The sequence below is a fragment of the Oncorhynchus tshawytscha genome, linkage group LG21 (assembly GCF_018296145.1).
Source record: "Oncorhynchus tshawytscha isolate Ot180627B linkage group LG21, Otsh_v2.0, whole genome shotgun sequence".
Lineage (NCBI taxonomy): Eukaryota > Metazoa > Chordata > Actinopteri > Salmoniformes > Salmonidae > Oncorhynchus > Oncorhynchus tshawytscha.
In genome coordinates this window covers 13704953-13728573 of record NC_056449.1, presented here as the reverse complement: position 1 = coordinate 13728573, position 23621 = coordinate 13704953, and the positions used below count along the sequence as shown (strand labels likewise).

Sequence of the window (23621 nt, the reverse complement as noted above, 5' to 3'; positions counted from 1 at the left end):
AAGGATGGCTGGTGCTTGTCATTCTCTCACACGAGAAGCTGAAAATGAAAAGGTTATCATGTGAACAGTCACAGCCATGTCTCCCTTCAACATATCCACCAGGATCACGTCACAATATCAGAATACTATTCAGTCTTATCAACACATTAAACTCTCGGTACAAAATAACTGCATAAATCATGTGCAATTCATACCATTCTGAAACCCTTCACATAAACAAAAAGAGCAGTTTTCTCACCTAGATCAATAACAGCAACAACAACAAAAAAAAAAAGGGGGGTCAAAGTTGTTCTTCAGTCGCTCCAATGGATTCAGTACTCTGGGTATCAAATACAAATCTACTGCAAAGAGAAGAGGGGACTTAAGGCTTACAGCACTTCTACCACCCCACCCCCAAGTTAAACTGGGGAGTCCCGTCATTAACCAATAAGATGGGGGGCACAGCCTATGGAACCGGTTAAGGCAAAGTGAGAGTGTATCCACCTCCACTCCCCCCCCCCACCTAACATCAGATGATAGCTCTATGCCAGGAACTTTTGTCTTTAAAAGCTGTAGTGCAAGTAGGAAGACATTTTTATAGCGGTAAATACTACATGGTGTTGCGTTATTGCTCGAGGGCTGCAAAGTCTGAGTTCACTTCCTACTGAGACTTCAGTGGAAGAGGACTCGTTACACCTCACCTGATTAGGTCAAATGTACATTGTCCATCAATCCCAACAATGACTGACTGGTTTGATAGAGGAACCAAGTGAGTCAAACTAGGGGACAATTGGTTGAGTAAGAAAAGCAACAGCCTTTGCAGCCCTCTGGATATTTCTCTGTAAATGTCATGCCCAGTTCATAATGAACTCTTAGTCCCTAAACTTCTCATGGTCCCTTGTAGATCTAAGTGCCTAGGTGTAGGGGGGGGGTAGACTTCCAAATCGCAGTAACTTTGTCTCTGTGTCCCTCCAAACCATGGGAACTACAAGTTGTCTTCCTCCTGCTGTAACACTGTTGTATGATCACATCCTCTGTTTCTGCACATCCCAAAAATCGCGCTGCAAAATTTAAAAAGAATCCCCTACACTCACTGGTAAAAAAATACATCTCCTTTCAAAACAAAATAACACTTCCATGATGCAGATTGAATTCAAATGCAAACGTGAGTCTAACGTACTTAAGTTTCAGTGGTTGATTAAAAACACATCTAAGTGCTATCATTGCATGATGAATAAGTATCACGCTGATCGAGAAGTCCAACCAAAAGGCAAACTTGTTATGCAAAACGTTGACAACCCAGTGATTCAATACATTTTAGTACTGTGTTTGACTAGATGGCAATTCTTTGTCTTATAAAAAAGGACATCACTACGAAAAATGCATCAGCCTTTTAAAATATGCAGCGCTTCAATATAAAGTGCTTCATTACATTGTTATATATTTTTTTACAGTTTCTTATTAAAATATTGTATCCCTGGAGTGAAACCATAGTAAACATGTTACACATTGGTAAAAATAAACATTTTGGAATGTCTTTAAAAAAAAGTCCCTTTAGGTGATTTTGGTCAAGCTGAACTTGTTCCTGGAGCCTGGAAAGCAAAGTTATTCAAGTCTTATTACTCCATTCACAGCATCACATGCAGTCATTGAAAAAAGTACTTCCATGGTAAAATAATAAATGGGTGGGAAAAGGGTTAGATTTTTAAAAAAGCTTGGAAATGTATGGATAAGAAAATGGTACGGAAAAGAAAATGGAAGCCATGCAGTGGAGTGGTGATGTTAAGATCCATCTTGTGACCTGAAAGCTGAGGGACACTCAGAGGAGGGCTGAGGGATACACCTGTATATCCTTGGGCCAAAGCTGACTTGCTTGCGGTTATCAACAATGATTGTACATTATGACTAATACACATAGCTTATTATTTTCAAACTACTGGGGGAGATACTTCTACCTCTTAACTACAAAATTACAAGAATAACTTTACCCATAATGCTCTGAGTATCTAGGAGATAAGAAAAGGCCAAATCTACAAGTAAACAGATAGTTGCCAACTTCAGTAGCGCCTAACAGTGCTTTAAATAATTCCAGCAGTAAATGGAAATCCAGCAGCACCGTACAATAAACAGGCAAAAAAAAAGACCTATATACATCTTCCCATTGCTCCCTTTTTAGCAATGCATCAGCAGTCTGGCATTGTTGTTTCTCACTGCTGTTTACTTTAGGGGGGTGGACTGTTCATGGCATACTGTTTCTTTGTGTTCATCCCCCCCACCATCTTTCTAAGCTGACAGAAGAGCTACCAGACATGCCCCTATTTACCAAAAAGCACCATGGTGATAAGGCACAAAAAACCCAACTAATTTACACTTCAGGTTAAAGATGGCCAGGAGATGACAGACAAGCAAAACAAAAAAACAGTAAAAAAAAATGTAAAAAGAAAAGAGGGATGGAATAGTTTGAGAAGAGTTATTAGAGATGAGGGTGAGCAAGTTGCTGTTGTGGTAAGTTAGTTAGCATGCTTTAGCTAGCATGCGAAGACAACGATCTAGATGGCGACGGCGTCTGTGCCTTTGGTTGTGGCTGAGGCACGACGACGGGGGAGGGTTTCTGGAGCAGAATGGCGAAGAGCACGAGTGTGGAGGTGGGCAGGTAGACGCAGAAGAAGAGGACCACGTCCTCGGTCAGGCAGAGGATCAAGGAGACCATGGTACACTGCTCCCCCAGGGCCCAGTCCACCAGCACCCCTACCAGGAGGTAGTACACATGGAACTCCTGCAGCTCCTCCCACTCTCCCCCGCCTCCGTCCAAGCCCCAGCCCACCTCAGTGTCACCGCCCTCTCCACTGTCACTCACCATGGGCTTCATCTCCGGCCCCTCCACCGACACCGCTTCAGTGGGGCGGCTCCGCCCTCGCTCCACCACCCGTTCCAACTTCCTGCTGTTTTCCACAAACTCCTGCAGGAAGAGATGGAAAGGAGTGTCATACCATGTGCTGAAACGCACCAGTGTCGGTTAATATACACTTAATATATCATGTGAATGGTCCCGTCTGGCTCAGTTGGTAGAGCATGGCACTTGCAACTCCAGGGTTGTGGGTTCGATTCCCATGGGGTACCAGTATGAAAGAAAAAATATAAAACTGTATGCACTCACTATTGTAAGTATGCTAAAATGAAAACAATGTAAATTAATGCATTACCTTTGTCATTAAACCACAGAATCCTTAGCTTTAGTGTAGAAAAACAAAAACCTAGACTGAACAAAATTTAAATGGAACATGTTGGTCATATATTTCATGAGCTGAAATAAAAGATTCCAGAAATGTTCCATATGTACGAAAACTGTATTTCTCTTCAATTATGTGTACAAATGTGTTTACAACCCTGTTAGTGAGCACTTCTCCTATGCCAAGATAATCCATCCACCTGACAGATGTGGCATATCAAGAAGCTGATTAAAGAGCATAATCATTACACAGATGCACCTTGTGCTGGGGACAATAAAGGGCCACTAAAATGTGCCGCTTTGTCACAACACAATGACACAGATGTCTCAAGTTGAGGGAGCGTGATATGCCACACATGTCAGGTGGATGGATTACCTTGGCAAAGGAGAAATGCTCACTAACAGGGATGTAAACAAATTAGTGCACAAACTTTGAGCTAAATAAGCTTTTTGTGCATATGGAACATTTCAGGGATCTTTTATTTCAGCTCATGAAACATGGGACCAATATATTTATATTTTTGTCCAGTATAGATACACATATAATTTCCCATTTCAACAAAATCCCACCAGTATACCATATCTTCACGTAGATTACCATCAGGGCTTTGTCCATGTAGAACTCCTTGCCCGGTGTACCGTCATTGTATTTGGTGTCAATGGCGAAGCAGAGGAAGAGTACGTCCACCACGATCTCGAAGATGGACAGGAAGCAGTGGGCCACCAGGAAGGCAAAGAGGCAGACAATGATGAGAGGGAGGACCCACTCTGCGTAGTCCCGCTGGTAGTTCAGCAGCAGTACGCCGGCGAACGCTGTGGAAGTCACGATCAGGATCTGACCACGCACACACACAAACACACACTCAGGGTCAAAGGGTCAAAGTTTTACTCCTCAAATTCAGGCAATTGAACAGTCAACGCCACAGGAGGTTGGTGGCTCCTTAATTGGGGAGGACGGGCCCGTGTTAATGGCAGGAATGGAATTAGTGTAATGGTATCAAATACATGGTTTCCAGGTGTTTGATGCCATTCCATTTACTCTGTTCTGGCCATTATTATGAGCCATTCTCCCCTCAGCAGCCTCCCGTGAGTCCACGCAATCAGGCCCACACTCAATGTAACGGCTGCCCTTAACCACAGATCTAGGAACAGATTACCCTAACCCTATCCTAACCTTAATAATCAAGGGGTTGAAAAGTAGATCTGATCCTGTAACAGTGAATAGGGACTACTCTGAAGCCCTCAAGTATCCCAGCTGCCCCCCTCACCTTGCCCAGGAAGAGGACAAAGTCTCCCACGGCGTTGATGGCGGCCACCCTCAGAGCGTTCTCTACCAGAATCACAAAGGCGTCGCGCGCCGACGTACAGAAACTGGTGCTGTTGATGGCTGTCGCCGCGTACGCATTCTAAAGACAGAGAGAGCGGAGAGACTGTAGTCACTAAAGCAGACCAGCAGGACACAAACCAACTTACACCTGTTATCTATCCTTTATTTATATAAAACAAATATCCAATTAGGGGGAAGGAAAGCACTCCTACCTGATTCAAATAGTTGAGGCACTTCTCCAAACACCACAGGCAGCAGATACAGGTCTTCAACATGCAGCGAGCAAATGCATTTTCCTGTGTGAGAGAGAGATGGGGAAAGGTATCAGATGCACTATTCAAAAATAGATACAATAGTTTTCAAAACTGTTCCCTGCAGAGCTCCAGAACATAGTGTTCTCACATCTCCATGCTAAACCAAAAGATAGTGGAAACTGAAAGCAGCAGGCAGTCAGATTGCTGTAGGCCTACCCAACTGAACTGTAGGCCTACCCAACTGAACTGTAGGCCTACCCAACTGAACTGTAGGCCTACCCAACTGAACTGTAGGCCTACAGTTCAGGGCATTAGTCAGGTGAAGTTACCTCCACTCTCAGAACTCTGGAGAGCTAATGCCAATTTATCCCTTCAATTCATTATGCTGCAAGGTGTCTCTCCATAGATCAAGTCAAGCAGCAACACTTGGGACGTGACAACAAACAGTAGGTTAAGGACAACAGACACTAACTCACATTACCCTCCAAGGAGAATAAAGAAACATACCTGTAAAGAAAATGACATAATAATATAGTAACATGGTTTACCAGATGTTTATCCAAAATGAGTTAGTTCAAATATATAGTCATTATATGTCCCATTTATTAACCAAACCAACACCCCTAATGTTACCAGCACTGTATCAAACTCAAACAGCCGTCTGAACATACATCCTCTCTCCTCTTAAAACTGTCCTAAACAGAGCAACAGAAGATGGCAGGTGTCATGTCACAACAATGTTGACATTGACAGCAATGTAAGATCTACTGGTGACAAGCAAACAAGCTAGCCTTGATTAGCTTGTACAGCACATCACTGTATGTAACATGCAGTATTTTATTATTCTCCATACAATGAATGTCAGAGAGAGAGAGAGAAGTTAGTCAACAGGGTGCTTTACCTTGCCCTTGAGCTGGTTGTGGACGTACATGAGCATTAGGCGTGGGATCTTGACCAGGGTGATAATGAAGGAACCCTTGGCCACCGTGCCCAGGTGGTACCTCATCAGTCTCAGCACTGACGACAGGATGGGGGTGACTGGCAGCCTGGTCTTGTCCCTGAGACAGAGGAAAGGATAGAGGGAAATAGAATGGAGGCCAAATAAATGAAGAGACCAAGAAGTTTAAATTGACATTCTTGTTCTTCTCTCTGGAATTCCCATAAATTCCTCGACTTTTGTTTTAGCAGAACACACTTCTGTGACAGAAAATAAAATCGAATGTTATTACTAATCTTATAGCCGATATCCTATAGAATAAACATTTAAAATCAAATTGTATTTGTCACATGCGCCGAATACAACGGGTGTAGAACTTAGTGAAATGCTTTACTTAAAAGCCCTTTACCAACAATGCTTTAAAAAGTTAAGAAAAAATAAGTGTTAAGTAAAAAAAATAGAAAATAAAAGGTAACAAATAATTAAACAGCAGCAGTAAAATAACAATAGCGAGGCTACAGTATATACAGGGGATACCAGTACAGAGTCAATGTGGGGGGGCACCAGTTAGTCGAGGTAATATGTACATGTAGGTAGAGTTTGTACATAAACAAATCATGAAAATATAATTTCAGAGTCAGACCTTGTGTAGTAGTACGTTACCACAGCCCCAGCGACAGTCATCTGCTGGCAGGCCAGGATGAACTCACTGATCCAGATGAGGCCCACAGCGTGGTACCACGTCATGTACTGCAGAGGCCCAGTCAGGCGGAACTCTGTCAGACCTGTCTCCTCGTTCTGGACCGGGTTCCCTGAGGTGGACATCTCAGTCTCAGTCTAGTGGTCAGGACTAGTTTGGACAAGTTCCTGAATAAGGCCAATACAGTAAATTGAACTAAACCGTACTAGTGCGATGTCCTGTTGTGTTGGAATTCATCACTTACCATTTGTAAAAATTCTCTCTCTCTCTCTCACTCACTTTTGCTTCCAGTGCCAGGCCCCAGTACATCCAGAAGAGGAGAACCATTGCCCCGCTCCCTCCTCCACCCTCCCTCCCTCTCTACCCCTCTCCCTCCCTCACAGGTGGTCCCGAGAAAGAGCAGCACCAGGCCCCAGTACATCCAGAAGAGGAGAACCCTTGCCCCGCTCCCTCCTCCTCCACCCTCCCTCCCTCTCCCTAACCCTCCCTCACCGGTGGTCCCGAGAAAGAGCAGCACCAGGCCCCAGTACATCCAGAAGAGGAGCAGGGCCAGGAAGGTGCAGAAGGGCTGCAGGGTGAGCAACGGCAGGTGGATGAACACCTTGCCGGCCACGTGGAACAGGGCGATGGTCAGGGCCACTCGTTTCCTCATGAACAGCATCAGCAGGAGAAGGATCACCTGGGGGGGGAAATCACACAGAAAGAGAGAGAAGGGTATAGGAAGAGAGGGATGAGAGAGAGCGAGAGAAATTGGGATCAATAAGGAGGGAGAGGGATATAAATGAGTGAAGAAGAGAACAACAGGTCAAGAGAAGGTGGAAGGGACATAGGAAGACAAAAACAGACAGGAAGACAAGGGGTAATAGAGAATGATGAAACAAAGGGAAGATGGCCAACAGGAGTGGGAGAGAGTGAGAGGAAGGTTAAAGAGAGAAAGGAGGGGGGGAGTAAAAAAGTAGGGAGGTGCCAGGAGTCAAGAGTTTGAGATTTCAAAGCAGCGCCAGGCATTCAATCTGAAATGTCACACATACTCCACCCACAATTTACAAGGCTTGGTTGCCCAGTCTCCCTTTCACTCCAAACACAAACACTAACTGTACTCACTGTGAATACGGTGGCAGCGATGGCATACACCAGAAGCGCCTGGGCATTGTCCCTTGTCATCTCTGCTTCCTCCTCAGCATCTTTTGTCTCCGTAGTCTCTGCAGTCTCTTTAGATAAGGTCTTGTTGGCAGTTAACCGGTGGTCTATGTACAGCCACCACAGAATGCTTGTGCCCGCTACAGAAAAACAGAGACACTTTCTATGATAGATTGAACACCTGCACACTGCTAAATGCAAAGAGGACTGTCCCACAAATGATCATAGAATGACTGTTAGGTGCAAAACTATGGCACGGTTTTCAGTTGTTATTTTGATTGATCAAAACACTGCACAGGAAGTAAGGCTAGGAGACAGGTAAATGAGCTCACCCAGGGAGCCCAGGACCACCATGGCAGTGAGGATCCAGACCAGCACAGCAGAGATGTAGCGGATGATCAGCATTAGGATCATGGAGAGCACTGTAGCACAACACAGATCTAGGATCAGTTAACCCTGCCCTCGGGCCTCAACCCTAACCTCAACCATTTGGAATCAAAAACCAAAACTGACCACGAATCAGAACTCAAGAGAACCAGTTCACCAAGTGAAGATCGAGGATCAGCTAACCATATTCAAACCCTTTCCTTCCCCACCTTGACACAGCAGAACCTTGTCTTACTCTAACCCACATGTACTCTGAGCATTAACTCCCAAATGTACAAGTTCATATGGCTCCCATGTCATGCCCTTTACCTGAGAGCTTCCTTCCTCTCATTCCAAAGAGTGCAGTCTCAGGGGGGACTCAAAGATGTGATGACTTTGCTGTATTTTCACCGAGCACTGTGTTTCTCCGCCGTTGATGTCTGACCTACAGTAACTGCCTATGTACTGACACTACATACTGATATGGAGAAATCAGCAGAATGCACTAGAGCAGGACAGATGTTCCCTATGCAGGTCTATTCTTTACTGGCTCACATTAGGGAAGGCTCAGAGACTAGTGGGCCCCAGAAATACAATAAAGATTTAGTCATTCACTCTCACAAGACCAATCCCTCCCACTGAGTTCAGAGACTAAGGCCCTGTTCAGAAACAACCCATTAGCCCCTTCCCCTGGCTCTTCATGTAGATCTGAAACAATTGGATAGGCATGGTAGTAGTTCCACCTTGTTCCCCAATGGGTGCAGATTTGGCCATATTGCTTATATCTATCCAGCATCCCCGAGATACTGCTGATAACAAACATGCTGATGAGGTCATCACCTAGCGCCAGCAGACAGAGGCCCACGATGATCTCCTTGCTGGCAATCACGCCACCGATCAGCCTGTGCAACACGCTGTTGTCGCTCACAAACGTCACCACAGCCTCTGCAAACTTGGCATAGCAGGAGATGTCCACCGGTGTGCAGCGGTTGAACACCGGGAGAGATTTGCTGTGGGATGGAACGAAGTAGAGGTCAAACATCAGGGGTCACATGACCTGGGAGATTCTCTAAAACATGACTGGTTTGAATACTTAAAAAAATATATATGTACCCCCCTTTCTTGAGGTAATATCTAATCTATATGACTGGTTAAGTGAAAGTCCTGAATGAAAGTAAGCAATCTAAGCCTATTGAAATGAGGCCCTAATGTTAAGTCTTCCTACCTGGGTGGAACTGGAAGTTTGGGACATTTGTCAAACCTCTCTGGAAGGCTGGGGTATTTGTGACCGGCTAGTTCGTATGAACACAGCTCCGACCCTGAGTGAAATACAAAGACATTGAACACAGGAAAGTGAAACCACAAACATATCTTGGAACATAAGGACGATTGATTTAAATTCAGTCTCCCCAGAAGTGATCAGTTATAGCTCAATATGTTGTCTAAACCAACATATGCTGATCCATATTTCATCCTTTTCCCTTCATGCAACTGAGCACGTTACACAATCTTGTTCTTAACTGTGTTACGCTCACTGCCACAGGAATTCAGAATCAGAACACAAGACCTCTGGAGAAGGCAAAGTTACATAACCCCAGCCCAGTCTATCATGGGGCATACATGGAGTGCGTGTATCACAATAAGTATATACAGTGCTGACAGGAGACACGTAAGCCTGGCTGAAGGACGGGCTAGGATAGCACAAACAACAGTACCCATACAGCAAGGGGTGGCATTGGCCTTAATGGTGCCTTTTGTTCATCTAGTTCGCTCTCCACATGTGCCAAGGTGCCTGCTGTGCCAGAGTGTGTGTTGAATGAAAGGACAGTATTAAGGGAAGATGGCACGCGGGATCACGGTCATGTCAGTGTTTGTAGAAAGGGTTTGTCGTTCCAAAGGATGGCAGTGATTCACTGTCAATGACGTGATGGATGGCTGCTGGAACGATGACCTAGTAGCCTTCTGTTTATGGGGGTGGGGTGGGGTGGGTGAGAAACAACTGCTCCTCATAGCACTCTTTTCTAACGGAACAATCTTTCAATTTTTTTTTTTTTTTAATGCCACTCATCTAAAAATTTGTGGTGATGAGTTTTTTTTTTTTTCATGGATATGATGTGAGATTGTGATGAATAAAATGCAAGCGCTTCCTTGCCGGTCTTTCCATTAAAATATCAAATTCATCAGAAATACAGTGTAGACATGGTTAATGTTGTAAATGACTATTGTAGCTGGAAACGGCTGAATTTTTAAATGGAATATCAACATAGGCGTACAGAGGCCCATTATCAGCAACCATCACTCCTGCGTTCCAATGGCATGTTGTGTTAGCTAATCCAAGTTTATCATTTTAAAAGGCTAATTGATCATTAGAAAACCTGTTGGCAATTATGTTAGCACAGCTGAAAACTGTTGTCCTGATTAAATAAGCAATAAAACTGGTTTCTTTAGACTAGTTGAGTATCTGGAGCATCAGCATTTGTGGGTTCGATTACAGACTCAAAATGGCCAGAAACAAAGACCTTTCTTCTGAAATTCATCAGTCTACTCTTGTTATGAGAAATGAAGGCTATTCCATGTGAGAAATTGCCAAAGAAACTGAAGATCTTGTCCAATGCTGTGTACTACTCCCGTCACAGAACAGCGCAAACTGGCCCTAACCAGAATAGAAAGAGTGGGAGGCCCCGGTGCACAGCTGAGCAAGAAGACAAGTACATTAGAGTGTCTAGTTTGATAAACAGATGCCTCACAAGTCCTCAAATGGCAGCTTCATTAAATAGTACCCACAAAACACCAGTCTCAACGTCTACAGTGAAGAGGTGACTCCGGGATGCTGGCCTTCTAGGCAGAGTTCCTCTGTCCAATGTCTGTTCTTTTGCCCATCTTAATGTCTTTTATTTTTATTGGCCAGTCAGATATTACTTTTCTTTGCAACTCTGCCTAGAAGGCCAGCATCCCGGCAAGCCTTTTTGTCCTAGACTTGGCACTCCGGTACCGCTTGCCATGCGGTAGTAGAGAAAACAGTCGGACAATTTTTAGGGACTTCCTCAGACACAGCCTGGTGTAGAGGTCCTGGATGGCAGGCAACTTAGCCCCAGTGATGTACTGGTGATGATGTACTACTACCCTCTGTAGTGCCTTGCGGTCGGAGGCCGAGCAATTGCTGTACCAGGCAGTGATGCAACCAGTCATGCACTCGATGTTGCAGCTGTAGAACCTTTTGAGGAGATTTGACCCATGCCAAATCTTTTTAGTTTCCTGAGGGAGAATAGGCTTTGTCGTGCCCTCTTCACGACCGTCTTGGTGTGTTTGGACCATTCTAGTTTGTTGGTGATGTGGACACCAAGGAATTTGAAGCTCTCAACCTGCTCCACTACAGCCCCGTCGATGAGAATGGGGGAGTGCTCGGTCCTCCTTTTCCTGTAGTCCACAATCATCTCCTTAGTCTTGGTTACGTTGAGGGATAGGTTGTTATTCTGGCACCACCTGGCCAGGTCTCTGACCTCCTCCCTATAGGCTGTTTCGTCATTGTCGGTGATCAGGCCTACCACTGTTGTGTCGTCTGCAAACTTAATGATGGTCTTGGAGTCATGCCTGGCCATGCAGTTGTGGGTGAACAGGGAGTACAGGAGGGGACTGAGCACACACCCCGGGGGGCTCCAGTGTTGAGGATCAGCGTGGCAGATGTGTTGCTACCTACCCTCACCACCTGGGGGCGGCCCATCGGGAAGTCCAGGATCCAGTTGCAGAGGGAGGTGTTTAGTCCCAGGATCCTTAGCTTAGTGATGAGCTTGGAGGGTACTATGGTGTTGAACGCTGAGCTGTAGTCAATGAATAGCATTCTCACATAGGTGTTCCTTTTGTCCAGGTGGGAAAGGGCAGTGTGGAGTGCAATAGAGATTGCATCATCTGTGGATCTGTTTGGGCGGTATGCAAATTGGAGTGGGTCTAGGGTTTCTGGGATAATGTTTATACTGACTATGTCCGTCGTCGCTCGCTCATTAATGTCATAATCAAAATTACAGATTGCCTCTTATCCGCTTGTCATCCCCTTATGCCATAGTTTGTACATCTAAATTGTCAGTAGAAACCTCATTTGTTTAAGCAACTCAGCCATATCAGCTATGTTTTTTTAAAGGGAGTAAATGAAGCTGAATTAACTGTTTCGCTGCCAGACAAGGCTCCGCTGATAGCAGGTGTAGCATTGGTAAGGTGTTGGGACAGATTTATGTAGGCCCTAACAGTTTGTGGGCACCGTTTGTCATGGTTATAGTGCATTTAATTTATTGTTTAGTGTTGTGTAGTGGATTTGCTGGTAGTGCATTACACATTATGATTTTTTTGCCCCACCAAGAATTACATGCTAAAATCACCAAATCAAATTTTATTTGTCACATACACATGGTTAGCAGATGTTAATGCGAGTGTAGCGAAATGCTTGTGCTTCTAGTTCCGACAATGCAGTAATAACCAACAAGTAATCTAACTAACAATTCCAAAACTACTGTCTTATACACACAAGTGTAAGGGGATAAAGAATATGTACATAAAGATATATGAATTAGTGATGGTACAGAGCGGCATAGGCAAGATACAGTAGATGGTATCGAGTACAGTATATACATATGAGATGAGTATGTAAACAAAGTGGCATAGTTAAAGTGGCTAGTGATACATGTATTACATAAAGATGCAGTAGATGATATAGAGTACAGTATATACGTATACATATGAGATGAATAATGTAGGGTATGTAAACATTATATTAGGTAGCATTGTTTAAAGTGGCTAGTGATATATATTTCATCATTTCCCATCAATTCCCATTATTAAAGTGGCTGGAGTTGAGGCAGTGTGTTGGCAGCAGCCACTCAATGTTAGTGGTGGCTGTTTAACAGTCTGATGGCCTTGAGAGAAGCTGTTTTTCAGTCTCTCGGTCCCAGCTTTGATGCACCTGTACTGATCTCGCCTTTTGGATGATAGCGGGGTGAACAGGCAGTGGCTCGGGTGGTTGTTGTCCTTGATGATCTTTATGGCCTTCCTGTAACATTGGGTGGTGTAGGTGTCCTGGAGGGCAGGTAGTTTGCCCCCGGTGATGCGTTGTGCAGACCTCACTACCCTCTGGAGAGCCTTACGGTTGTGGGCGCAGCAGTTGCCGTACCAGGCGGTGATACAGCCTGCCAGGATGCTCTCGATTGTGCATCTGTAGAAGTTTGTGAGTGCTTTTGGTGACAAGCCGAATTTCTTCAGCCTCCTGAGGTTGAAGAGGCGCTGCTGCACCTTCTTCACGATGCTGTCTGTGTGAGTGGACCAATTCAGTTTGTCTGATGTGTATGCCGAGGAACTTAAAACTTGCTACCCTCTCTACTACTGTTCCATCAATGTGGATAGGGGGGTGTTCCCTCTGCTGTTTCCTGAAGTCCACAATCATCTCCTTAGTTTTGTTGACGTTGAGTGTGAGGTTATTTTCCTGACACCACACTCCGAGGGCCCTCACCTCCTCCCTGTAGGCCGTCTCGTCGTTGTTGGTAATCAAGCCTACCACTGTTGTGTCGTCCGCAAACTTGATGATTGAGTTGGAGGCGTGCGTGGCCACGCAGTCGTGGGTGAACAGGGAGTACAGGAGAGGGCTCAGAACGCACCCTTGTGGGGCCCCAGTGTTGAGGATCAGCGGGGTGGAGATGTTGTTGCCTACCCTCACCACCTGGGGGCCCCGTCAGGAAGTCCAGTACCCAGTTGCACAGGGCGGGGTCGAGACCCAGGGTCTCGAGCTTGATGACGAGCTTGGAGGGTACTATGGTGTTAAATGCCGAGCTGTAGTCGATGAACAGCATTCTCACATAGGTATTCCTCTTGTCCAGGTGGGTTAGGGCAGTGTGCAGTGTGGTTGAGATTGCATCGTCTGTGGACCTATTTGGGCGGTAAGCAAATTGGAGTGGGTCTAGGGTGTCAGGTAGGGTGGAGGTGATATGGTCCTTGACTAGTCTCTCAAAGCACTTCATGATGACGGAAGTGAGTGCTACGGGCGGTAGTCGTTTAGCTCAGTTACCTTAGCTTTCTTGGGAACAGGAACAATGGTGGCCCTCTTGAAGCATGTGGGAACAGCAGACTGGGATAGGGATTGATTGAATATGTCCGTAAACACACCAGCCAGCTGGTCTGTGCATGCTCTGAGGGCGCGGCTGGGGATGCCGTCTGGGCCTGCAGCCTTGCGAGGGTTAACACGTTTAAATGTTTTACTCACCTCGGCTGCAGTGAAGGAGAGGCCGCATGTTTTGGTTGCAGGCCGTGTCAGTGGCACTGTATTTTCCTCAAAGCGGGCAAAAAAGTTATTTAATCTGCCTGGGAGCAAGACATCCGGGTCCGTGACGGGGCTGGTTTTCTTTTTGTAATCCGTGATTGACTGTAGACCCTGCCACATACCTCTTGTGTCTGAGCCGTTGAATTGAGATTCTACTTTGTCTCTATACTGACGCTTAGCTTGTTTGATTGCCTTGCGGAGGGAATTGCTACCCTGTTTGTATTCGGTCATATTTCCGGTCACCTTGCCCTGATTAAAAGCAGTGGTTCGCGCTTTCAGTTTCACGCGAATGCTGCCATCAATCCACGGTTTCTGGTTTGGGAATGTTTTAATCGTTGCTATGGGAACGACATCTTCAACGTACGTTCTAATGAACTCGCACACCGAATCAGCGTATTCGTCAATGTTGTTGTCTGACGCAATACGAAACATATCCCAGTCCACGTGATGGAAGCAGTCTTGGAGTGTGGAAGCAGTCTTGGAGTGTGGAATCAGATTGGTCGGACCAGCGTTGAACAGACCTCAGCGTGGGAGCTTCTTGTTTTAGTTTCTGTCTGTAGGCAGGGATCAACAAAATGGAGTCGTGGTCAGCTTTTCCGAAAGGAGGACGGGGCAGGGCCTTATATGCGTCGCGGAAGTTAGAATAGCAGTGATCCAAGGTTTTGCCAGCCCTGGTTGCGCAATCGATATGCTGATACAATTTAGGGAGTCTTGTTTTCAGATTAGTCTTGTTAAATTCCCCAGCTACAATGAATGCAGCCTCAGGATGTATGGATTCCAGTTTGCAAAGAGTCAAATAAAGTTCGTTCAGAGCCATCGATGTGTCTGCTTGGGGGGGAATATATACGGCTGTGATTATAATCGAAGAGAATTCCCTTGGTAGATAATGCGGTCGACATTTGATTGTGAGGAATTCTAAATCAGGTGAACAGAAGGACTTGAGTTCCTGTATGCTTTTGTGTCACCACTGGCTGACAGTGTCCACTCTGTTTCCCTAGGGGCCCTACTCACTCACCATTGTGCATGGCGAATCTCTTGAGGTCCTGGTACGTCTTCAGCTCTTCATCAGGACACAGGGACACACACAGGGCCATGGACTTGATCTTCCTCTGCACTATGTCAATGTTACATGGGTCCAGGAAGAACACATACCTGCAGACAAATCAGACAACGAAATATCTGTTCTTTATCAATAACACCTACATAAGGGATGGGTAACAAGGAATGTGAGAATTTTCAGCAATTTGTTTAACAGTTTATCAATAAAATCTGTTTCCCATCACAAATATGAGGAATGAGTCACGAGATGTGAAATTGTGGGAACATGTGATTCTGAGAGAGGAAAACAAAGTCACAAAATGACCGGGAAAACCCAGAAGCCTACACCTCCCCTCAATGTCCTGTTCATTTTGGGGACAAAGCAAACCCACTGCCTCAACAATACCTTATCCACTGAGATATGATAGAATGTCACGAGATAGAGAGCCTTTGGCTGCTGCTCCTGGAACTGGTCCATGGGACTTGGCAGTGGAACGGAGAGTGAAAGGAACAAGGACATGTCAATAAGAGAATCCTTCACTGTGGTCCATCTGCCTGGTGCTTTTATACACTAGGGGGTGCCTCACCCACGCCCCCCCCCCCCACACACACACACACACACACACACTCACACACACACACACACACAAGGGTGGTTTCATGTAATTTCAGCAAGTAATGACACCCACCATCTCAGACTGTTCTGAACTCATTTCTGTAGTTAGAAACAGATCCAATTAGCATTCCTGCAACATTATTTTGTTGAAATATAATTTGACCTCAGAAATGGATTGCCCCTAAATTTGACATTAATTCATAGGATTCATAGAACATTCAATAAATACAGTACCTAACATCCAATTTGGACCAAAAGTGTTTTCTACTAACAATGATTAAGAATCCAAAGAAATGGTCAGAAGCCACCCACAGACCCCTCACACCAATCCCTCCCCAACAACCAGTATCAGTTCTCTATGTCTGACAACACAGGCGGTTGTGGCACCTTACTGGGGAGGACGGGCTCATAGTAATGGCTGGAATAGAATACATGGAACGGTATCCGACTCAAACACATGGTTTCCATATGGTTGATACTATTCCATTCACTCCGTTCCAGACATTATTATGTGTCTGACAAGTAGTATGAAGCTGCAGCTCTGAGTACTGATTCTTCATACTATGTATTGTATTCTCAGTGAATTTGGTGATGTTTTTTTCTCCTGTTCAGAGAAATTAGTCACTGAAGTTGTTTGTTTTATGTCCCATCCGACATCCTGATATAACCAGGTTCTCACCACTAGATGGTGCCGTTCCTGCTATTAGGTCAAAAGTTTGAAGTACCCCCACCTCTAAAATGTTAAAGGGATAGTTCACCCATTTTACAAAACGACATTGTTTCCTTACCCTGTAAGCAGTATATGGACAAGATTTGAATTTCTGGTGATTCATAAGCTGGCACAGTGGTTTGCACTGCACACATGCTTGTTGAAAGGAAGATAGATATGAAAATCAAGTCACACTGGATTTATCAGAATATTTGAGGGCAGTTTGACTTTCTCTAAGGTCAGTTCTTCCTAACAGCGGAGGTTAGGATCAGACTTAGATAGACTGATCCTGGATCAACCAGCTGCCATGGCCAGAACAATACGTCTACTGCGCTGTACTGTTTACATTTGGCCCCTGCCTTGTGAATGAGGAGCTGCTTAACTGTACTAGCCAAATAAACCCTGACCAGCTATCCCTTAAGCTTGGACTTTGTTGTCACTGACTGTATTGTGTGACACCAGCCTATTCCTTAAAAGGTTGCTGAGGGCAGGACTGAAAACAGCATTGAACATAACCTCAACTTGGCCTACATTGCTAGGATTACATTATCCACCCCAGCAATGCGAGACTTTTTCGCCCACAGAATTGCAAAAATAGACACTTTCGAACAAACAATGTCTGAGTACCACCAAGAAAGATCACAGCTGTGTTGTTATTTCCGCATTCAAAACAACTGGGAACTGGGCAATCTCCGACGTCCGACTTCAGTGCATTCAAGACAACTCAGAAAAAAACAAGTTCCAAAAGGGACAAATCCAACTTGTAATTCCAAGTCAGGAATTTAGGAACATTTTTCTAGAGCTCTGACTTTCTGACATTCCGGCCTGAAGGTCACACACGTCATGATTAGTCTTGAAAGCACCATAGGTCTAATGACATGAAGAGAAGATATACCAAGAGAGAGAAGGAAGTGAGGTGAAGAATAAGAGAGAGAGAGAGAGAGAGAGAGAGAGAGAGAGAGAGAGAGAGAGAGAGAGAGAGACAGAAACAGGATTGACAGCTGTGTAGTCCTTAATTGAATCCCGTGACAGCTGCCTTCTCAATTGAGTTCAGCATCAGGTGGTTGCGTTCGCACCGAGGCCTGTCAGTCAAGCCTCACACCCTCTCCACCAAACTCTTCTACACACTCACACACCTTGCCGCTGGGGCCAGCATTAATCCAGTGGTCTCAGTCTACAGCGCCAGTCTGTCTGTGTGTGTGTGTGTGTGTGTCTCAGTCACATCAATAGCCCAATCCTGGGAGGGGCCGTCAAGGTGCTTTAATGAAGCATATAATTGCTAGCTAATGTGATGATTATGGACCGGGGAAGCTAACCAGTGAGCCTGAAAAAGGTTCTCAAGGGCAGAAGCCATTTAATTTCAAAATAGTTATGTCGATAAAACCTCCATCTATACATTTGCATGTGCCTGTCAATAAACATACAACCACACATTTGACACCCATGTCAGACTATTACCCAGGACTAAAGGCTAGGGGATTATTTCAGACTGGGCATGCTAGTCACTGTGGGATCAATCAACACAATAGCCATGTACAACCAAGGGTCCAATATCCCTATAGCTATTCATTTAAATAGCCTTACCTGCAGGTGTGTCTTTACACAACACAACCCTACCACAAGCATCAACAGCACACTATAAGTGAAATCAGTTTACTCATTGTTGGTATAACTCTCTCTAAAATGGGACTGAAGACACCATTCAGGAGACACATTAAAAGGGTGGGTGTTATGTGCAGCACAGCCAGTTTGTGGTTGTTCAAAGGAAGAGTGAGAGAGACAAGGCAGTGTCTGCACCACCCAACAGACAGAGAGACAAGGCAGTGTCTGCATCACCCAACAGACAGAGAGACAAGGCAGTGTCTGCACCACCCAACAGACAGAGAGACAAGGCAGTGTCTGCACCACCCAACAGACAGAGAGACAAGGCAGTGTCTGCACTCTGCACCACCCAACAGACAGAGAGACAAGGCAGTGTCTGCACTCTGCACCACCCAACAGACAGAGAGACAGAGACAAGGCAGTGTCTGCACTCTGCACCACCCAACAGACAGAGAGACAAGGCAGTGTCTGCACCACCCAACAGACAGAGAGACAAGGCAGTGTCTGCACCACCCAACAGACAGAGAGACAAGGCAGTGTCTGCATCACCCAACAGACAGAGAGACAAGGCAGTGTCTGCACCACCCAACAGACAGAGAGACAAGGCAGTGTCTGCACCACCCAACAGACAGAGAGACAAGGCAGTGTCTGCACTCTGCACCACCCAACAGTGCAGAAACAAAGTAAACAATGATGTATGGAAAGAAAGAGAAGGGAGAAACCTACAGAGACCTAGAAAGAAAAATAAAGAAACATAAATAGAGAGCGAGAGAGAAAGAGAGAGAGAAATACAAAAAGAGAGAAAAAGACTGCCAGCCAGTGACATCGGAGTCTTCTTCACAACAATTTGGGTGACAGGGTCCTCCTGGTGTGAGCCAGCACCCTCTCAAGAAACCTCCGTTCACTTACATAGTCACTGACTGATACCAAGCTACTTTCTCTCCCTCTCCCCATTCCCTATGACTAGCTATATCTTGTGTCTGTAAACATTGGCAGCAGGGCAATGCATACCATTTATACACACATTAACACAATGGACAAATTCTATGTCCAATAGGAAGAAACTAGCATCATTATTTTAAATAATGAAAAATGACATGTTCCATTGTTTCATCAGCAGTCTGGCCAAACGGTAAGAGGAAAACCGTCAAGCAGGGCGAATTCAAACCCATTAATATCTATTGACTGACACTCCGGCAAAACCAAAAAGAAATGAATTACCCTGTGCTGATGACCCACAGGTCTGTACCACAGGAGGTATTCTAATTCCTAATTCTATGGTACCCCTAGCCAATCATTAAGCACACAGTCAATCCAAAGAGGGGAAAGTAATCAGCATGCAATGCAAATGAAGTGGCTGAAATACCAGTGTTCCCAGAGGGTGGTGCAGGCAGTAAGTACAGTTGACCATGACAGAACGTCCTACTCCTGAGGCCTCTGCATATTTATTCAACGTTCTATTCATGCCAGTAGCGTCCAGATCACGGTTAAAATGACTGCAATTTGACATTTCTATTGAACCAATGAGCAACGGGGCAAAGCTATTTCTTAATATTTCTCAATGAGGGATAATTCGCCCTACCATTTGTGTTTGTAAACATAGGGTTGGGTTTTGGTAAATGTCACTGCCACTTCAAGATAGAAGTGTGTGAAGTGGGTGAGAAGTGTGTGAAGTGACTCACTTTTTGTCCGTCTGATCCAGTCCACTCAGCCGGACCCCTTCGATCTGCTCATTGCGTTGGCCGCAGGTGTTCCCGTAGCTGTCATACCCAAAGACCAGGCGGCCTGCGCCCCCCGTGGCGATGGTGAACCCACAGATACTCCCCTGAGAGAAGCATTACCAAGCATTAGCATCCAATGCTACAAATGCAATACGTGCCTGTGTGAAAGTGGGGTATGGATATGTATCAATATATTGTTGACAGGTATAAAATGCAATGTACCATCCTTACTGTCTAACTGCAAAGTTTAATTACCAGTGGTTTTTAAGTATTCAGATTCAAATCCCAGAAATGGAATAGTACTTAATCTGTTACAACAGAGTCTCTCTCTCTCTCTCTCTCTCTCTCTCTCTCCTAATTATAGTTGCATGTTTGATTCCCACTTTTTCATTGCCTGGTCTGAGAGTTGAATGTCTATTCAGATCAGTTTGTTAGTTTCATACATTTTAGCCACAATGTCAACCATTCTCAAAAGTCTGAACACACTTCAAGTTTAAACTTCAGCAGATGTTAATTGTCTGCATGCTTGGAGACAATTGGCTGAGCGAAGGTGGTAGGTGTGGTAACCTAACAGGTGCCACTAGTCAGGCAATCAATCAGCTGGGCATTTAAAAAAATAGTGTGTCATAGGAGGAGTTGAACGACTTTCATTGAGGTGAGCCTTGTATTCAAATGTAGTTTAACATACATGTATGGTATTACATTATACATCGTTTTCAATTGTAAAATGAATAGGCATATATGTACTTACCATTCCAACACAGAATACAGTAAATAAAAGGAACCACGGCAAATCCGTGCAACTTCGATCCTCCAAGGGTTTCCATTCTCTCTTTGTCCTCTGGAAAACAACATACCAAAACATCGTCGGTGCCACATTAGCAAATAGGATGCAGTCTATATGCGTCTGTCAATTCAAATGTGAAACTGTAGGCTACACATGTTATTTCACACAAAAATGTACAACGGCACGCAATTTCATTGACATCTTAATTTCGTAGATAGACTGTGGCCGAATGTAGTGAAACATTACTTTGCGTTAAACAATCACATTTAACGATATTCTACTATTCTTCATTCTCAAGGCGCTGTTCAATTGCGTCAAATCTCGCACGTTGCGAGAGGTTTGTTTACAAAGCTAACAGTGCTCACGAGCTATTTATGGTACGCAAAGCTGCTTTCAAGCGGTAGCTTGATGTCGGTGGTAATGAACTAAACTATAAAACCATTATTGTCGTAAGTTATAGCTCGATATTTCTTCGACTTCAATAATAGGATTACCACTACTCTTCCCCGATGAATATTGCCTAGGTTTATCTAATCTGACTACGGTGGTGAGAATTGTCATTGGATGCCAGCGGTCGCAACAATATAAGCAGTGCAATCGCCGTTGCATGCATGATGTTTAAGGTGCAATTAAATGGATGCAACATGGGGGTGGAGGAAACCGTTAGCTTACCTCTGTGCTACCGCAGCATCCCATTGCAGTCAAGGGTTAGATTTGAGAAGGACTAAATGCTACAGCACAAAAACCCAAACTTGCAGGGAGTTAAGGGTATTATGTTTACCCTGCATGAATTGCAAAACACCGATTGGAACGATTTGTAGATTAGAAAGGCGACACAAATGGTATATTCCATCCAAAATGCATACTAATATCTATCTCCTTCCTCCAGGTATAAGGGATTAATAGTTTAGGATTTATCGCACCACACTTCCTGGTGGATTGTGCAGATGCAGCCGGAAAAGGAACGTAGCGTCCATTCATGCGACTGCGCATTTGGTACCCGACTATAACCGGAGGATGGCAGGACTTCTAAAAGCACGGCTTTCTCTTTGTATCCTAATGTCCATTTACTCTAACTACACAATATGACTCACACGCCCATGATAAACTATAAGACATTAAAAACTGGAGGAGTTGTGGGCCTAAGAAAACATAACCCTAATGCACATCAATTTAAAAATGAATAGGCCATCTAAGGGGGCATGAAATGTCCCAATTAATTTGTATTGTCAGCGCTCCCATTATCAAATTAACATAATGGATTGACCATTTCCATTCATCTAAATCCAAATTGTTCATCACAGAGGTTAATGCGATTTTTTTTTTATCAGCCAATAAATTATGCTATATAGCCTAGGCTACTTGATCAATATTCTAGCAACTACCTATAATTTACTTGTTTTTGAAAGATTTGTTCGTAAACCAATCATCTTAATCAAATGTATACTGTATGATAATGTATGACTAGCATACACATCTTTTAAGCTGGGGGGGAAAGAAGCATAAATAACTTTTCACAATACCAAAATATATATTAACGCTTTTCTCACTCTCATACGGTATCCAGGATTTTTCTGCACGCTGTATTCTGTCCCCAAATAAGGGTTGTCCACTGTTTTCCTGGGCCTTCCTTGCTGGGTACCGCTTGTCGAACTTCTCTGTTCCATCTTCTTTGCTGTGTGGGGCACAGCACTGGCAGGGAGATGCCAGTCTGAAGGCAGAAAGAGGGGCCTTTGTTGCATTGTTTTCTGTTGTACCAGGGAGAGAGTGCGCTGTGTGTGTGCTTGTGCGCGTGAATGTGTGTGTGATGTTTATTTTTAAGGCTGTAATGAGGGAGTGCATTATCAACCTTTGGCATGCCTTTTTAAAATAAAGGGATTGGAGCGATACAGTATGTGTCCAAAGTACTAAGTTAGTAGTTTGTTTTTCTTGTCCTTTTCGATTATCAATCCCTGTTTTTACCATCAACTGTAGGGCTACAATTTAGACAAAACATTTCTAAACAAATTCTGTGTTCTCTGTATTTGTTTTGATGTAATTGTACATACCGACATGTACATGATTATAATGGATTAATGGGCAACATTTGATGAGATCATTCAGTATGTGATTTCTCTTTGTACAATACAAACGTCTTGCCATTTTGGTTTCAGCCACTAGGGGGAAGTCACACCTTGTGTAAAAGAAGTTGGAGAAGTCGGCAGTAAAGTGGACCCAACAGCAAAAGATGAAACGGATGGAGTTGTCAAAGATTCAGGGCGTCTCAATAGTCTGAACTGGCTACCTCTACTCGTCACCTTGACTACATTTGTTTGTACATTGATCTAAAAACCAATCTCACAGCTCACTTAGATCACTCCAGTTGAAGGAAAGGAAGTAAAGAAAGCGGACATCTTTGAACTATTTAGCTGCATTAGTGTCTCACTTACGAGAAGATCTACATAGTACATGGTAGCAAAACTACAACAATTGTCCCCTTTTGCACTCCTATCTGTGAGCTACTATGATATGTCTAGGCATTCCATTAAAACAGCAAATCAGAGGTTTTGAGAAAGGTCTATGTATAAACCAGACTAAATAACAGAGTTCATCTTGTTTTAGGGAGTGGATCTCATGACTATCTAGATGACTAAATGTGACGACACAGCATTTCAACTAAATGTGCCATCCTCACTTGTCATGCTTTTTTTGGACAATATCTCCTGAGTCGACCATTGCTTTTTGTTTGTCCCTATATGTGTGTGGTGGACTCCAAATCTGTAGCTCAAACCTTTCACTTCCATTTGTTACCTAATATGTAGCATATTATTTAGCAGTCTTTTTGCAGTAGGGGGCAGTTTCTTGTTTTTGTTGGCCTAGTGTGTAATGAGGCAGTGTTTGGTGAGAGCCTCCCATTTGGTGGGTCATTCAGACCCTGT

General features: G+C 44.3%; 1 protein-coding gene across 5 annotated transcripts; it reads right to left on the bottom strand.

The window, feature by feature from the left end:
- Positions 1–1282: 1282 nt before the first annotated feature.
- On the bottom strand, positions 1283–22394 carry LOC112220992 (choline transporter-like protein 1). 5 transcript variants are annotated; one of them, XM_042303117.1, is made up of 16 exons: positions 22254–22394; positions 20668–20757; positions 19878–20020; positions 15246–15382; positions 9158–9251; positions 8773–8942; positions 7899–7988; positions 7531–7706; positions 6919–7105; positions 6370–6538; positions 5691–5847; positions 4748–4831; positions 4477–4614; positions 3807–4043; positions 2837–2938; positions 1283–1571 (listed from the first exon to the last, which is right to left on the bottom strand). In XM_042303117.1, exons 1-16 carry the CDS (start codon positions 22368–22370, stop codon positions 1548–1550), a joined length of 2115 nt encoding a protein of 704 aa, XP_042159051.1. In that variant the 5' UTR covers positions 22371–22394; the 3' UTR covers positions 1283–1547. The 5 variants fall into 5 exon arrangements, with proteins under 5 accessions (XP_042159051.1, XP_042159052.1, XP_042159053.1 ...); XM_042303118.1 differs by lacking the exon at positions 22254–22394 and adding an exon at positions 21376–21672; XM_042303119.1 differs by lacking the exon at positions 22254–22394 and having other exon boundaries at positions 19878–20074; positions 20668–20753.
- Positions 22395–23621: the final 1227 nt, after the last annotated feature.